Here is a 16,943-nt window from a genome sequence, read left to right on the forward strand (position 1 = left end):
ATCTATCCAGAGACTAATTAGGTCTTGCAATGCTGCCAACATAGGGGCAGGTAAATCATATTTAATATTTGGTTTGCAACCTTTCATTTTAAGTTTCAGGTTTCATACTGAATCTTTTTAATGTGTACATTTACATTTCTGTACAGCATACAGATGTGCTGTGTTTCTTTGCTGCAAAAAAAAAATAGCAGCTCAAGGCTATGGACAAACTGGTTCACACAGGAACTGGGAAGGCATGGCTGGAAAAGGGTAGGAAGGTTGACTCCAAATTATCCGGCAGAAGAAGCTGAAGTGTTGTTAGAAAGGACAGGAGTGCATTACAAACAGCCTATTAATACAGCCAGCCCTCGCATGCCTGAATGATTCTATTAGGAAATTCCTGAATCGTGTCCCAAGGCTCTGAAAGCCTTCCGCCTATGCCTGGCATGAATGCCACCAGAAAGCTTCGCAGTTACTCTCCATACTGCTCTGCTTCCCTGCACCTGTTTGTGCAAACACAGGAATGGCTGTGTGTCAGCGAGGAGGGGAGAAAGCAGGAATTCCTTGTTCATTAACCTGGAACCCAGGCTGGATGTAGAGAAGAGACAGAACTAGGCTGTTCCCTCATCAATCCTCCCCTCCCCCCAACTTACTGGCCCTGCTCTGGCCACTTTTTTTCTGTTTCTTAAAAAATCACCTCGCATTAGGAAGACATGTATTCCAGTTAGGTCAAGCATCAGTTAGTTCCATTGACCATGTTGACCATACCTAAACTGGGCTCAAATCCAAGCCCCGCACTGATAACTAAGAAATCTGCATTGCAAATGATTTTCTCATATGCACAATTAAATTCAGGTCAGAACTGTTAAATTTGCTTTTGCTCTTTTGATTACTTGGTTAAAATCGAGTTAATAAGTTTTACTGATGTTCTTGGAACCACATCGTGAGGTCAGTAGTCTGCTCAGTTGGAAATGAAGGTTTTCCAGCCTTAGTCAATAGTAACGATAAATTAGCATAATGCTAAAAAATAATTGATAGAAGAATTACCCATTTAACAGAGAACTGATTTTTCTCTTCAGATACTAATTAGAAGCACAGGCTCACTAGCATATCATGCTGATTTTACAGAGACTCATGTCACATACAGTATATTGCAATGAGATTTGATTGAAAGCCTCTAATGATTTTTTTTAACACTTAAAAACATTTAAAACACCACAGAATTATGGTAATCGGAGGCAGTCTGCAGCGAGAGCTTGACCAGAGATTGGGAAACGCAGGGGGCGATACGGCTATAAAAAGACGTGGCATTGCATGACAGTGAACCTAAAAAGACCCCTGGGGCATTTTCTGCTTCATACCAGTCACTTCAGCTTCCAGATGAATGGAATGTCGCACCTCATAGTTTCCACAGTACGTTTCAGCTGCATTATGTCCCTGTGACACCTTACCCCTGGCAGCTTCCGTGGTCAGGCTCGCTGCAGTGAAAGCAGATCTCACACATAGTCCAAATGTGCAGGGTTACATATGCATACTATGAGCATCATGTTTACTGCAAGGCACAGGCATGCACAACAACAGACTGACTGCTAGAGAGCTGTCACATTATATTTAATACTCCTAGTTGTTTTGGCAATATAACACTTACTCATCATAGGAGCACCATAGTAGCACCTGGATTTGGTTAAGTAGAAATCAATCGATAGTCTTTCTCATGTGGCTGCAGTTGTCAGCCAGCAGATAGTCATCTGTAGTAAAAACAAGGAGAGGGCAATACCAAAACAAACCGATAAAGCTAACAAAACCGCAACAGATGCAAGTCTCTAAAACAGAAATTCTCTTTAGAGCACTTCAGACCATAAAACAGGGTCAGAATCTCAAATACCACCTTCTTGGTATTTGAAGATTTCAAAATATGCTGGATGTTACAGTGTGAAAAAGCAACAACCATTTCTGCTTACCAGTGTTCTACAACAGGATTGTTGAGCAAACCCCCAAACTACATGTGTGTCTTAGGATGCCTTTACTTATTATTCAAGGCTGAACAAGCCCTTTTCCAGGTGTCTCCCATTACCTTTGAAACCACTTTTTTCTGCTGTGGGATTTCCAGCACAGCTGAGGAACCCTGCAGCAGTTCCAAACCTTTCATCGGACATCAGGGTGTGTCAGAGAGTGTGTGCTGGAGAACAGGAATACTTCCTTGCTAGTTTCAGATGACTGACAGATATGAATGCCCAGCCTTCTATTCTACTAATCACACGGCTGAACATTTCTTTTTTAAAGAGTGCTTTCCAGAAGCTCTTTTAAAATAATCATTTTTTAAAAAATTGCAAACATAAAAACAGAATTAACTGGATCCAAAGGTCATTCTGAATGACACAAATTACTTTTTACATAACCTTACATAATTCAAACAAAACAGCTCTTGATTTTTATCTGTATCATTTAGGGCTTAGATTGTGTCCTCTCTGCAATGATTACAAGGCAGCGACTCTCAGACACACCTCAGGTCTATACCATCCGTTTTATCTTCAAACAAAAGGGAAAAGCTGATGTCTCACTCAAAGATATCTTCTGAATGAAGCAGAGTGTTTTACAAAGAAGCCAGATCCCATCAGTAAAACTAATAGTTTCTAACAACCAAGTCCCAACACAAATGGAAACTAAAGGAAAGTACATTTTAAATGACGAACAGGAGGTAATTTTTTCAGCAATGGGGTGTGGGAATCTTATTGAAGCTGTTACCCAGCCAATCAGCTAGATGAACTTAATAGTTTCCTCTCGTTGGTAGCCTATCATTGTTTCTTATTTAAATACCTCAGTATTACATTGTGTTTAACAGCATTCGTGTCTCCCATCAGCAGAATGTCTCTACCGCTTTCTGACATTTTTATTTGGTTGCCTGATACTTGCAAAGTTAAACAGAACATGTTAAACCCATCAAGCTGTTGAGCTCTTTTATACATATCAGTGGAGTGTTATTCAACTAACACACGTAAGTCAGGCAAGCCATGTTCCACAGAAGCCAAGAAATTAACTGTTGAGCCAAGAAATTAACTGTTTTGTATCGGACAAATCACTGCTGTCAAAACCTATACAAGCTTCTTAAAAGAGTTCTCTTCGTGTAACCCCTGACTTCCCCAAACAACAAAGCTAAAATCCTGGTTTTGAAAGTTAAGCACTGATTCAATTTTTCCATTCTCGATGTCTTCGCAGATATTTTTTTAAATGTCCAACAGGGCAAGTCATACAGATGAAATAACACATTCTTGTGTCATAATGAAATACAATTCAACCAGTGTGGCAAAATTCACGCCTTCATTAAGGTACAACAAGTACACATTCTCAAACCGGCCTAGTTGTCAGTTGTGTTTAAACGGGATGAAGCCTTCTACTGAGTATGTCGTTTTTTTTGGCACCTATCACTTTCACCTGCTTGCCACATGCCCTGGTGTTTCCAGCACTGGTCAGGGAAGTGCTGCTGCTGACAGGGTCTTTGAATTCCAAGAAAGCTGCTGAAACACAAATCAGCTGAGCTTGCAAGAGCAACCTGAAACTTCTAAAGATAAAGAACGGAAAATGAGCTACAAAAAGGAACAGGAGATGTTCTCAGACACAATTTCAGATTGAAAGGACACTGCAAAAAGAGAGATTAATGTTTGGAGAGAATGTCCTGACAATGCAGTGATTTTTTTTTTATTACAGTCACTGCATTTATGAACAAATCACAGGAATCATATTCTTAAACGCCACTGATGGGTTGCTACTGAATTGTTGTGTTAGAGATCATAGTTACTAAATGCAACAGACTGCATATTTTCATAAATTGACTTGATAACGATGAACATTCTAAATGAAATGTCCCAAAACGATCTGGCCACAAGGCTGTTTTGTAGATGAATAGGGTTTAAACCATACATTGAAAATTCTCAACATATTAAAACCAGCATTTTTAATAAAAAATGTATTCCTGTATTTACTCTTCTTTATACATGACAAACAGAACATTCAACAATGCAACAGGAGTTGTACAAATCTAAATGGATACACTGAGATTCCTAAATTACAGCTGTGTTCGTTGAAAGCAATCAGTTAATGTTTCCTTTTAATTAAGATTTATTTAGCCTGCATAAAACTTTCTTAAAGGCTAATTCAAGATCCCTTTCAACTGGTCTTGTCAAACACATTGCAGGTATGTAGGTTTTATAATATTGAATAAAAATTCATAATCCCTAAACCCAACCCTAACTCTACCCTGATAGTTATAAAGGGCTAGGAATATTGTTTAACACCTTACAGAGCCTAAAATCTAAAAAGATATTAGGCAGGGTACACAGGTGAAACCCATAAATTCAAAGGAAGCATGACCAATGACCTTGTTGAAAAATAACATTAACCTCAGTCTTAAAATTTAAAAGACACACTGCCCGTGTTAGTCAGTGTTAAACAGTCCAGAAGAGAGCTCAAAAACAAGAAGTGTCAGAACCACAAATTCTTCCAGGTGGACCTCAAACACAGACATCACACATCAAATCCAAGAACCTTGCTTCACTATAATATTCGACAACAAAACAAGTCTTCAGGCAAGGCAGGATTATTTGATATATTTCTCCATAAACTTCTTGTGAAATTCAGATCGCAAGGTGTCATTCACAAACCGCTTCTCTTTCTTTGAGTCATCAACTCCTTTGGCACAGTTCTTAAACACTACATCATCATCCCACCTGAAAGAAGAGAGAAAGTTTTTTTAAGTCTGGAACTAAAATTTTAATGTTTGTTTGTAACTTGTGGACAAACAGAAACTCAATAAAGAACTGATTTTAGTTTGTTACTTGGATTCAATCTAGATTGAAACAAAGTTGATCTAAATAAAGTTGGAATGAATTTAAGTTAAGGTTACTAATATACTACAGCACTATTCTTAATTCATAAATATTCAAATCTTAAATAATTCTTAACGTCTTAATTCTGGCAATTTTTACATTTGAACCTGACAGAGAAATGCAAACATACACATAAAATGCTGTTGCCAATGACATGTCATTGATCGCTTGATTAACAAAACGTTAACCAAAATGGTGTGTGATGAGTTGGCTGTGTGGAATATTTCCTTGTTATTTTAACAGTGCTGTCCTTCACATTCATTGTTGTTCCAAACAGTTGACACCTACCAGACTACTCAAATAAAGTAGCAAAAAGGGTCTCTACGATACAGCCACTAGCCAGTAATAAAACATCTCTGATAAGTGTGTTCTCTACAGTAATACAAAAATATCACTATAGTCCATGATGCCTGTACACAAATCTGAAACTGACTTCTCAAATCATGCTATACATAACTGACAAACCCAGCAGTACGTTCTATAATAAATTTAATCATTCTAAATGCATGCACACAAGAGAAGCTACACGATTATTTAATGTTTATAAGCTACTGTAAGCAGGGTCCCCACTATTCTTCAATAGTTGCATGACACTACACAGCCATGTTATCCAGCGCCCCTTGTAAAAAACAACATAGCACCCTTAATTTCAGACATTGCTCTTTAGCTGCCCAGTAAAAATAAACTTTTGCTGTATCACTAGATTGTAATATCAGATTGGAGAGATTGTACATTACATTTATGTTTCTTAAATGACCATGGCGTCTTCTGGGAAGGGAAACTAAGACTGGAATCGGGAATTTGCTGGGAAGTGCCAGAAGACGTGGGAAGTGTAAAGACAAAAGGTCTGCAGTCAACATACCTCCTCTTGACACTGAAGGAGTTCTGGACCTGTGCCACTTGCTGCTGTCCTGACAAGTTGAGGAGGGGGTTTCCACTCAAGATATTCTCCATCCGGATCCTCTCTTCCTCTGCTTTCTGCTCCCGCTCCTGAAAACCACAGCAAACACAGCACTCATATTCAAAGCTATGCTAAGCCCACAAAATATAGGACTTTTCATATTTGTTTTTAAATGCACTGCCATTTCTGAACTTCTCTGAATATCTAATCATAGGTGGCCATCTTTACCTTTTCCCCACAAATCTGGAGAGAACTACACTATAAATATTTCTCAATTTTAAAAATAATTTCTTCACCTTCCTGCTAGGTGATCGCTGCACACAACAGTACAGCTCTTGCTGATCAGACAAGTGTAATTCAGGTAATTGGTTAGTGTGTAGTCTTGCTTCTGAACATGCAGAATATCAGATTAAAGATTGTCAAAGGATCTAAAGGCTCTTTTTATAATCCAGGAAACTACAATTTCAGGATTTCAGCTAAACTGATTAGTTTTGTTGCACAAGATCACATGTATTCTAGCACCACCACAGCAGATTTCAACCCAGGATTTTATCCCTTGGGAATGCTATTTTAGGTAGCCGATTCAATGTAATTTAGACTGCTGTCCTGTAGGAAATGAGCGTCTACAATAAAGAAAATGCTTCAACATTTGGAAAATAAAAAGTCCTCTTAGGATTCAGGGTGCATCTGAGGATTTGGCACCGTTTCTTAATCTGAATTGAGAGTCCTGAGTCCTGTAAATTGTTCTATTGGAAATGTTCAAATGCTGGCACTTGTAAAAACAAAGTAGCATTCCGTTCTGAGAACTCAGCTTTGTTTGTGCTACTGTAACAGAAGGATGAACATGCCACTGAGCTTTTACATACATTTCTTCAAAATCTTCAAGCCAGTCCTGCCACTCCAGTAAGAGCACAGCAATGCTCTTGTATAGCTCTTTGTAAGACCTTGTGCCCTTCCAAAATGTTCAGTTAGATTCCTTTTGGTAATTAATGACCCAACAGCAGGGTTTCCTGTAAACAAGCCAATTTGCAGAGCAGAGAAAAAGTGTCTTAAGTCCCAAATCAGGAAATGCCTTGCATGGAAACAGACATTTACAAGATGTCTGAACCACAATACATTTATGTAGGCGGACAGGAGCCCCTCAGCTACAGTCACTGTGATTTTTTCCTGCACAGTTCCAAGAAACTTTTCCTGTAATTTCTTAATGTCTTGCTACTACAGAGGACCCAGAAATAAATCCTTTGCAGTAGGACAGTTACAGATCTAAGACCTTGTTATAAATCACAAAGCTCTCAACATTAATATAAAAAAAAAACACCAATACTGGAGTAAAATATTCATGAAGTGAAATTTTGTTTGTTTTTTTAGTTTCACCTCTAGCCACTGAACCTCTTCTGATTCTTCTGATAAAAGATACTAATATTCCCCTTCTAGAAAAAAAGATTTATTTCTGACAACTAAACCTTTGAAAGATCATCTCAGCCACTAGGAGATAATAACCTGATGCCTATTTTGGCTTCCTTGATTTACAGTGCTTCATTACTGTCAAGATTTGTTACATTTATCCTTTTTTGAACACAGTTCCAAGTGTAAGAGAGATTTTCTCTCTGTCACAAAGTAAAAAAGAAGTTCTTCTGCTGATCAGTGCACAACTACACCCAATAGGTTTCTATATGCTACTATACTTATTGAGATGGAACAAATTAGGATCTCAGGGTTTCACCAGCAAGATAAAAATAATCCTTAAAGTTTACATAGCCACAAGGGACCTCACCATCATGACCACTAAAAGCAATTAGGCCTAGTCCCACAAAAACCTGGACCAAATCAATTCAGCCTACAGGGAAGGCCTGTATGACTCCTTCACGTGGGAAAAGTGTTCATTCCATGCTATGTTTAAGATTCCACGTGCAAACATTCCCAGACATTTCTGTGTATTTTCATATGGAGGAAAGGGTACATACTAGCATTTACATATTAAAGCAAAAGGCAATTAAAAGTACACTTAGATGTGTTACTCATTTCACAATGTTCTGCAAGCTACTCGTGTTACATATAGAATTAGTGTGCTCTCAGTTAACAGCTCCAAAAGAAAAGAGGGATTCTCTCTCTAACCTGAAAAGAGACAGAAAAAAGAAAAGGGCTTTGTTTCTAGACTCTGGACAAAATCAACACTGCAGAGATGATTTTATGCTCTGCAGCCTCTTTTTAATGAGGCAAAGTTGTAACCCATCACCCATAGTGACCTATAAACATTTCCAAAATTCCTTACAGAACATCTTAGAAAGAGAGAGGACTTTCATTTTTCAAACTCCAAGCTTGTATAGTTTAAAGAACACTAAAATTAGGCATGTGTGTCAGAATGTACTGTCTCCAGAACACCCACATTATTTTTTTCTCAACAATGTGTTCAAGAGACCAAAGAGTCATCCCCGAAAGACACTAGTGAAATAATCCTTGAGAAAGCAGAGAAAAAAAGTATGACTAACTAGGAACATCTACACATTGTAGTATTACTTTTAGTACCTAGGCAGTATAAGTAATAATACAAAAATAGTAATTTTACTAGTACTTGTTAGGAAAAAACAGGACTGTAACCTTTTAAGTAACATTTACAGATGCAGTAAAGCACTGCTCTCTTCTAAATAAACATTTCCATAAGATTGAGCCAGCCTTGTAAACTAAACATAACTGCATTAACTGTTACTCTGATCTGTATCTCATTTCTTGGTAAAAGAATGGAAACGGTAAAGACTGTGGAGAATTTTCAGTCTTCACACAGCTCGCCTGTCCTTCTGAAACAAAATCATGCTGGTGTCAGCAAGCAGTGCATCTGCTCCATAAGTATAAAACTAGAGTAATTCTAATTATATTTCTTTCACGATGCCCAGTGAATGCGTGCGTGTACAATGTGTCTATGTGTACTGTGGATGTGTACGCACTGAATTTCACACCCCACAAAGTAGGAAGCATTAAACTGTTTGAGCAGTCAACGCACTAAAAGACAAATGGAAATGGAAGGAGAAGGGCCTATTTCAGCTGCTAAAATTCCAAAGAACTGGACACAAGTTTAAATTATATTCGATCTGGTTTGATCACATTGGTGGCATTTTGGATCCTTTGTCTGTAGCAGCTGTACATACAATAAGTATGTTTGTAATTTCATAGTTCTCTCCAGAAAAGACAATCATTCAAAAATTCTACAGTATAAATGCCTCCATAATTCATCAGCCTGAGAACCCTGGAACTAGTCTTTCAGTTTTATATCCCATGCGTATTTCACCCTTTAAATAATTCATCTGTCATGCAACACCAAGCTCCAGAGACTTGCACTATGCTATAAAAAGAAAAGTAATATTTGCATAAATACTCATGCTTTTTACAGATAAAATCCCTGTGTCCTTCTATGACATGCAAATAATATGGCAAGAAGTCTAGGCTTCTGCTGCCCTCTAGTGTTTAACTGTCTCTCAGTTGATCCTACTGAACACACTTCGAATGCAGGATACAAGGAGGAAAATGACTCACTAGAAGTAGTCAGTACAATAAAATTAAAAGCATACAAGGTACATTATGATTAAAATAAGATAAAGAATAGAACAACACTTCATTCTTCTTTGCTGTTAACAAAGAGCCATATCTGTTTCTTCTCTCTTTTTAATAGAGACATTGCATGTAAATGTGATTTCCCTTTACTAGGCAATCTGTACAATTTGAACAAATTTTACTCTTCCCCTGTACATAGAACCTCTGAGCTGCTGGAGAGCACTGACCCATCTGAGGCACAGTCAGTCCATCCAGGCAGCCTGTGAAAAGGCAGAGTGCTGCTGAACGTGGTGTGAATTACCTTGCGTTCCTGTTCCTCTGCGCGCTCCTTTTTGATCTTGTCCAGTTCAGCCAGCAGGGCGGCTGTGTCGTCATCACTGTCCTCTTCAGAGTCCTCGTCCTCCTCCTCATCCTGACAGAGAGACACAGTTTAGGAGCCCGCACACACACCAGCTGTCATTTTCCCCAACCACAAGATTTTAAATTCGGAAATAAAATCGGTTTATTTTTATGAAGGGCACCTACATCCGTGAGAGGATCGTCAGCATCCAGGTTGGCTGCTGGGATCTGGTCTAACCGTGGCCTCTTGGAAGAAGAGGATGAGGATGTGGTGTGCTCTGGAATAAAACAAGACCATGGGTATTAACATCCATCAAGAAGCCTTTGATTCATATACAACACTGCATGAGCTTTAAGCCCTTAAATCGACTATGGCTGTGGAGTCATTTAAACGGGAACTGCAGTCAGAATTTCTCAGACTGGTTATTAAATCTCCGTTACAAAACAAATTTATCAACGTTATAGGAAAAAAAAAATGAATTTTGAATTAAGCACAAAATCGTGAAATTTGTGAAAGTACTGTCGACATGTTATCGCAAACCCCTGGTCTCACCGCAGGCAAGAGCAACGGTTCCCACGGATTGTGACATGATGCAGCCCTTCCTGCTCACTAGTCACCGTAAGGACTAATGTAATGTGATGTATGCGTGGATAAGGACAGGCTGTGCAGCAGACACTTCACCGCAGAAATGTTCCAACGTGATCTGCATGCAGAGTTAACAAATAAGTTGTATTTGTTGGCAAAACCATCTGAAAGTCGAGAGATGTATTAAATGAGATGTATTCACAAGCCTGCTTCTTCACAGAGTCACGGGGCCACAACACCTCACCAGAAATTTTGTTCTGAAACCCCGAATATGACACTGTGCATACCTGGAAATTTCATCCATTTTTAATGTAAATTGGAGGTTTAGTTACTGTGCACATTTTACTTTTATTGCGGTTTGAAATGCCCTCATCGATGCCGATTTCTTTCTAACCCCGAAATATTAAAATAGTGTTGCAGTGCCCCTTTTAATTCTGACAAAAAGACAAATGGGCACAATTTCCTCCTGCCCATCACACAGGTTTTGAAAAATAGTATGGGTGCCTTGGCTCGGAGGCCTGGGCACAACCTGAACTGCTAGTGCTGTGCCGTTCACCTCTGGCTGGCCTGTCCCTGGTCTTCTCCCTGACCACCACTCGCTCCCTCTCCTCCAGCTCCCTGCGGAAGTCCCTGGCACGCACCTCCTCGGGGGCATCCTGGGTGGGCTGCCTGAGAGAAATATCATGGGTGTGAGCACAGAAGATACTTCTGAGACTTGGCAAACAGGACAAGACAAGGAGACTTAGATGTGTTGCAAAGTAGGGAACTAATTCGAAATTCTACCTCAAAATGAGATCTACCTATACCGTTGAGCTAATGTACTTTCAGACACTCCCAATAGACAAATTTCTGTCTCGGAAGAAGATGCTGAGTGAGAACATCACCTCCCATCTTCTTTACACAGAAAAAATCATGACTGTTGCAAGATAAAGAACTTTAGGTACAAAAAACTTTTTTTTTAAATCATATACAAGGTACAAACAGAAGCATTCACAACCAAGGAGTGGTTGAACCTACTGCTAAATAAAACACCCCCCTCCGCCACATCTGGATTTCCCACTGTTAGCAGGACTAACCTGTATTTGATTTTGGTGTGAGAAGGTAAATCCCTGCTGGAGTACTGTTTGGACAGAGCACTGAGGTCTCCTTCTCCTTTGCCTCTCCCTCCTCTCGCGGGCTCAAAGGTAGGCCTGGCAGCTGTAGTCATCGTCACTCACTGGAAAAACGCGAAACAGAGCAAAGGGCAATATTTTCACTGTGCTCAAGAAGCAAACTTTTTTAAACGGCAGTGTTACGCGCAAGTGCCAACTGATGGTGCTCTCGTTCTCAGCCGTAAGTAAACGTGGTGAAACTCATTACAGCAGTTTTCTGCCGCCAAGCACATAGCGCCGACACCTCCAGTTCTGTGCAATGGGACACATGTTCATGCGTGTAACATTATCGTTCAGTGCCTCAAAGGTGCTGCAATACGTAAGACATTCGTAAATCCAAGATTTCTTAGCAAGCGATGATAGAAAACTTAGAATATGCCTGTGAAAAACGGTATATTTCACGTTTTGGCTTCTTAAACTGAAATCCCACGGTACTGGATTAAAAAAAGAAAGGCGTTCAACACACATTTGTTGAAGAAACTAGAAACTTATACCGTTTTGATAGAGTCGGAAACCTGTGTTAGACCGTGTAAATTAAAACAATTATAGAGCAGAATCCCGAAACAAATAAAAATATTGTACTGTTAATTTTTACATTATTAAACATTATTCCTTTTGAGAACATATAAAAAATTTTCATTGAACGCAGTTCAGCTACAAACCGACATTGTAAGATTTAGCACCTAAAACGATCGATCTGAACGGATTTACATGCAACACTTTTAAATCTATAATATAAAATGTTTGGCATTTTATTTTAAAGCCTTAGATATTTAATTATGACAAAAAGAAACCTTATTTATCCTATTGAATTTTATCTTACATTATGCTCCACAACAACTAGAACATCCGATATCCCAGGCTGCAACGCGGAACGGGTCACTGGCTCTACGGGGTGTCATATGGGACAAACAGTCTTTTGGTCGCAAAAAAACTCGTTTTTAGCTATGAACAATTCGAAGGTCTCGTGGAAAACACCAAATGAATGTGTCAAGCCATTTTAAATAAACTTATAACTATAAATGTATCCCATCAGTCGCTTTTAGTGTTAAAACTATTTTATTTATCATGTCATCTTATTTTTTTAAATTATCTTAAATCATTGTGCTAGTGAGTAAGAATTTTCAACTGCTTCTCCAGAGCTTCCAGAATCTAAGATTGTGTTGTTTTGGAATGCAGTTTGGTTTCATTTAATGGTAACATTCAATTCTGCACCAGCAACAACCATTTAAACAAGAGGTCAAAGATATTTCAGCAACAATTGTACCACTTCATTACTTTCAGTAGTAGTACCACTATTAATAACAATAAAACCATAGTTTGCCATAAAAACAGCTAAGTTCAAATACCCTTTCATACAGAATGAAGAGCTTAAAACATTTTCTTCTATGCATTAATTACTTTATCTCCTTTTTAAAGTTAAAATGATGAAACCCATGTGACACAACTGATAGAGAGTTTGGGGGGATTTAGATACTAAACTGTTATAAACACTGTACTGTTTGTAAAGCCCCCCCCCCCCCCGCCTTAAATTGTAGTTGGATAAAACAACAGCATATTTGCTTGGTAAATTGCTTTCATGGAACTGAACTTAAATAGTTTGTTTTTGTTCCTTGGATGTGCACACAGACATTAACATGTCTACAGTTACAATATTGTTATTGAAAGCATACAATGAATTATTTCTTGAAACTTGCTGTTTTGCAATCAGTCTTGAAGAGGACTGTGTTGTGTATACCCTTATGAAATGCAGCATGGTGGCTGCAGTGGTTAGCATTGCTGCCTTGCAGCACTGGGACCCTGGGTTCAATTGTGCACCTGGGGTGCTATCTGTGTGGAGTTTGTATGTTCTCCCTGTGTTCACGTGAGCTGCCTCCAGGTGCTCTAGTTGCCTCCCACAATCCAAAGACATTCTGGTAGGTAAATTAGCTTCTGGGAAGATTGGCCCTGGTGTGTCTGTGTGTCTGCCCTGTGATGGACTGGAGTTCTGTCCAAGGTATGTTCTGCCTTGTGCCCATTGCTTGTTGGGATAGGCTCTGGCTCCCCTGCAACCCTAAATTAGATAAGTGCTTAGAAAATGGATGGATACCCTTATGAAAAACACATATAGATGACCTATAGGTATTTATAGAAGCTTCTGGCATTTTATATAAAAGTTCAAGGTTATTTTCCTAAGGGTACTACTGTGGTACCCAAACCACACTGCTATCCAAGGGCCAGTGTGATTGACAGTAATTAGCTGTTACTGGCTTAACCTAATCAATTTACTGTAAATACAGCTTCTCCCAGTTTGTCAGCTGCTGTTGCTTTTAAGAGACTTTGAAAACCTGCTGACATATTTGTCCTTGTTTTTCACTTCCCAAGATGGACAGACAACTGACAGTTTACATGGCATATTAAACGAACACCATATAGGTTGTTTGCACAATTACACGGCAGCATTTCTACCACTGAGCGATTTAAACCCTTCCTTGCATGAAAACAAAGCACCCCATGGAAAATCTATATATATGTAGAAAAAATATTTATAAATGCAAGGTGTTGTTTAGATCCATATTGTTTAACATTGAATTTCTAGGAAACATTTCGTAATTTTTATAGACTGAAAAGGTAGGGTGTTAGTTTCTTTGTGCTGTTATAGAGCAATGGGAGATAAAGTACTGTACATTTAGGATGGAGATAAAGGACATGACGTAAGGGGAAAGGGTATGTGTGTCATTGACGACTGCAGTGGTTACATTGAATAAACCTTCAATAAGACAAAAGTATAATAAAAAGGTACCTATTATATGCATAAATCTTTAGTAATTTTAGATTGTAAGGCGTTTTGTGATATACAGTGCCTTGCGAAAGTATTCGGCCCCCTTGAACTTTTCAACCTTTTGCCACATTTCAGGCTTCAAACATAAAGATATAAATTTTTTATTTTATGTGAAGAATCACCAACAAGTGGGACACAATTGTGAAGTGGAACGAAATCTATTGGATTTTTGAAACTTTTTTAACTAATAAAAAAAATGAAAAGTGGGGCGTGCAAAATTATTCGGCCCCCTTGCGTTAATACTTTGTAGAGCCACCTTTTGCTGCGATTACAGCTGCAAGTCGCTTGGGGTATGTCTCTATCAGTTTTGCACATCGAGAGACTGAAATTCTTGCCCATTCTTCCTTGCAAAACAGCTCGAGCTCAGTGAGGTTGGATGGAGAGCGTTTGTGAACAGCAGTTTTCAGCTCTTTCCACAGATTCTCGATTGGATTCAGGTCTGGACTTTGACTTGGCCATTCAAACACCTGGATACGTTTATTTGTGAACCATTCCTTTGTAGATTTTGCTGTATGTTTGGGATCATTGTCTTGTTGGAAGATAAATCTCTGTCCCAGTCTCAGGTCTTTTGCAGACTCCAACAGGTTTTCATCCAGAATGGTCCTGTATTTGGCTGCATCCATCTTCCCCTCAATTTTAACCATCTTCCCTGTCCCTGCTGAAGAAAAGCAGGCCCAAACCATGATGCTGCCACCACCATGTTTGACAGTGGGGATGGTGTGTTGAGGGTGATGAGCTGTGTTGCTTTTACGCCAAACATATCGTTTTGCATTGTGGCCAAAAAGTTCGATTTTGGTTTCATCTGACCAGAGCACCTTCTTCCACATGTTTGGGGTGTCTCCCAGGTGGCTTGTGGCAAACTTTAGACGAGACTTTTTATGGATATCTTTGAGAAATGGCTTTCTTCTTGCCACTCTTCCATAAAGGCCAGATTTGTGCAGTGTAAGACTGATTTTTGTCCTATGGACAGACTCTCCCACCTCAGCTGTAGTTCTCTGCAGTTCATCCAGAGTGATCATGGGCCTCTTGGCTGCATCTCTGATCAGTCTTCTCCTTGTCTGAGCTGAAAGTTTAGAGGAACGGCCAGGTCTTGGTAGATTTGCAGTGGTCTGATACTCCTTCCATTTCAAGATGATCGCTTGCACAGTGCTCCTTGGGATGTTTGAAGCTTGGGAAATCTTTTTGTATCCAAATCCGGCTTTAAACTTCTCCACAACAGTATTATGGACCTGCCTGGTGTGTTCCTTGGTCTTCATGATGCTCTCTGCGCTTTCAACAGAACCTTGAGACTATCACAGAGCAGGTGCATTTATACAGAGACTTGATTACACACAGGTGAATTCTATTTATCACCATCAGTCATTTAGGACAACATTGGATCATTCAGAGATCCTCGCTGAACTTCTGGAGTGAGTTTGCTGCACTGAAAGTAAAGGGGCCGAATAATTTTGCACGCCCCACTTTTCATTTTTTTATTAGTTAAAAAAGTTTCAAAAATCCAATAGATTTCGTTCCACTTCACAATTGTGTCCCACTTGTTGGTGATTCTTCACATAAAATAAAAAATTTATATCTTTATGTTTGAAGCCTGAAATGTGGCAAAAGGTTGAAAAGTTCAAGGGGGCCGAATACTTTCGCAAGGCACTGTATTAAACATGAGAAATTGATTTTGGTGGAACTGAGCTTTACAAATGCAAGCCCTTTGGCTGTTCTCTAACACTAGATGGTGACAATAGCACATTGACACGATAGCAGTAGAAGTCTTTCTCTTTCTGGGCCATTGTGGAATGTTGAAGATCTTGTTCTGTATAGCGAGAAACAAAGCCTCTAACCTCTAGCTAGGTTATCAATAGAGTAAATTGAGTCTGAAGCCTTAATTTCAATAGTGTCCTGTAACTGAAACACTAAAACAACTCACAGGAAACTGTGAATCTTGAATCTTGAAATAGCACCTAACATTGATACCTACTGTAACACTGGAGGTTTCAAATAAACAAAATGTATAATAAAGGTACTTAAAATAATTTGGAAAGTCAATCCTGCTCTTGAAATGCTAAAATTATCAGTAAATATTAGTATCAAATTGTGTCAAATTTTCAAAGATATACTCACCTTACAGATTTAATATTAAAATACATACCATACATATAAAGGAAATACTTTAATTTGGTATTTCTTTTTACATGTAAATGCAGAAAGTCTTGTGTCATGTTTTTCCATTTGTTGGTGGAATCTTTGAAAAGGAAATTCATCCAATTTTTTAAAACCAGAAAAGAATGTTTGGTCTCTTCTTTGAGGAAATGAATGCTATTGTAGCTCCTAGCATGTATCTTGAAAAGAAATGGTTTTGTTATAATTTCATCAGTCTCCTTACATTCACTTACAGTATCAGTGTTATTAATTGTGCAATTACCACTGTTGTTGTCTTCTGTGATCTGCAACTACCAAGAGAGAACTGCCCTCCATTCTCCAATAAGAATAGCAATGTTGACTTGGTAGCTGCCCATTTCGGTAGAAAATATATAAATCTAGAGATAAAACTTCAAACAATGGGGACACAATTTAAGCTGCAGTGTTTTTGACTTGCTACATCATATTTCAGAAAAGGCTGTTCATCTTAATCTAACAATTCCCACAAGCATTCAGAAACATATGCTAAATAATGTAATGTGAATTGAGTGGCTTTGATTTGAGAAATTCACAGACCCTTGAGAGAACAGTTCTGACAGCACTACTG

The 16,943-nt window shown here is 38.8% G+C and overlaps 1 protein-coding gene across 1 annotated transcript; it reads right to left on the reverse strand.

Moving 5' to 3' along the window:
- Nucleotides 1-3,908: 3,908 nt before the first annotated feature.
- cwc15 (CWC15 spliceosome associated protein) lies at nucleotides 3,909-12,262 on the reverse strand. The gene is made up of 7 exons (XM_088921870.1): nucleotides 12,209-12,262; nucleotides 11,311-11,450; nucleotides 10,791-10,903; nucleotides 9,835-9,926; nucleotides 9,611-9,721; nucleotides 5,725-5,852; nucleotides 3,909-4,703 (listed from the first exon to the last, which is right to left on the reverse strand). The coding sequence occupies exons 2-7, from the start codon at nucleotides 11,439-11,441 to the stop codon at nucleotides 4,574-4,576; spliced, it is 705 nt and encodes a 234-aa protein (XP_088777996.1). The 5' UTR covers nucleotides 11,442-11,450; nucleotides 12,209-12,262; the 3' UTR covers nucleotides 3,909-4,573.
- Between the last annotated feature and the right edge of the window lie 4,681 nt (nucleotides 12,263-16,943).

This window comes from Atractosteus spatula, chromosome 7 (assembly GCF_055471065.1).
Source record: "Atractosteus spatula isolate fAtrSpa1 chromosome 7, fAtrSpa1.hap1, whole genome shotgun sequence".
Taxonomy (NCBI): Eukaryota; Metazoa; Chordata; class Actinopteri; order Semionotiformes; family Lepisosteidae; genus Atractosteus; species Atractosteus spatula.

Excerpts from the sequence above, each read along its gene's own strand:
- cwc15 (XM_088921870.1), bottom strand. The coding sequence starts at position 11,441 with ATGACTACAGCTGCCAGGCCTACCTTTGAGCCCGCGAGAGGAGGGAGA. Across the intron at positions 9,927-10,790 it reads CAGGGACAGGCCAGCCAGAG|AGCACACCACATCCTCATCC; the intron begins GTGAACGGCACA and ends GTTTTATTCCAG. Across the intron at positions 5,853-9,610 it reads CAGAGGAACAGGAACGCAAG|GAGCGGGAGCAGAAAGCAGA; the intron begins GTAATTCACACC and ends TGTGGTTTTCAG.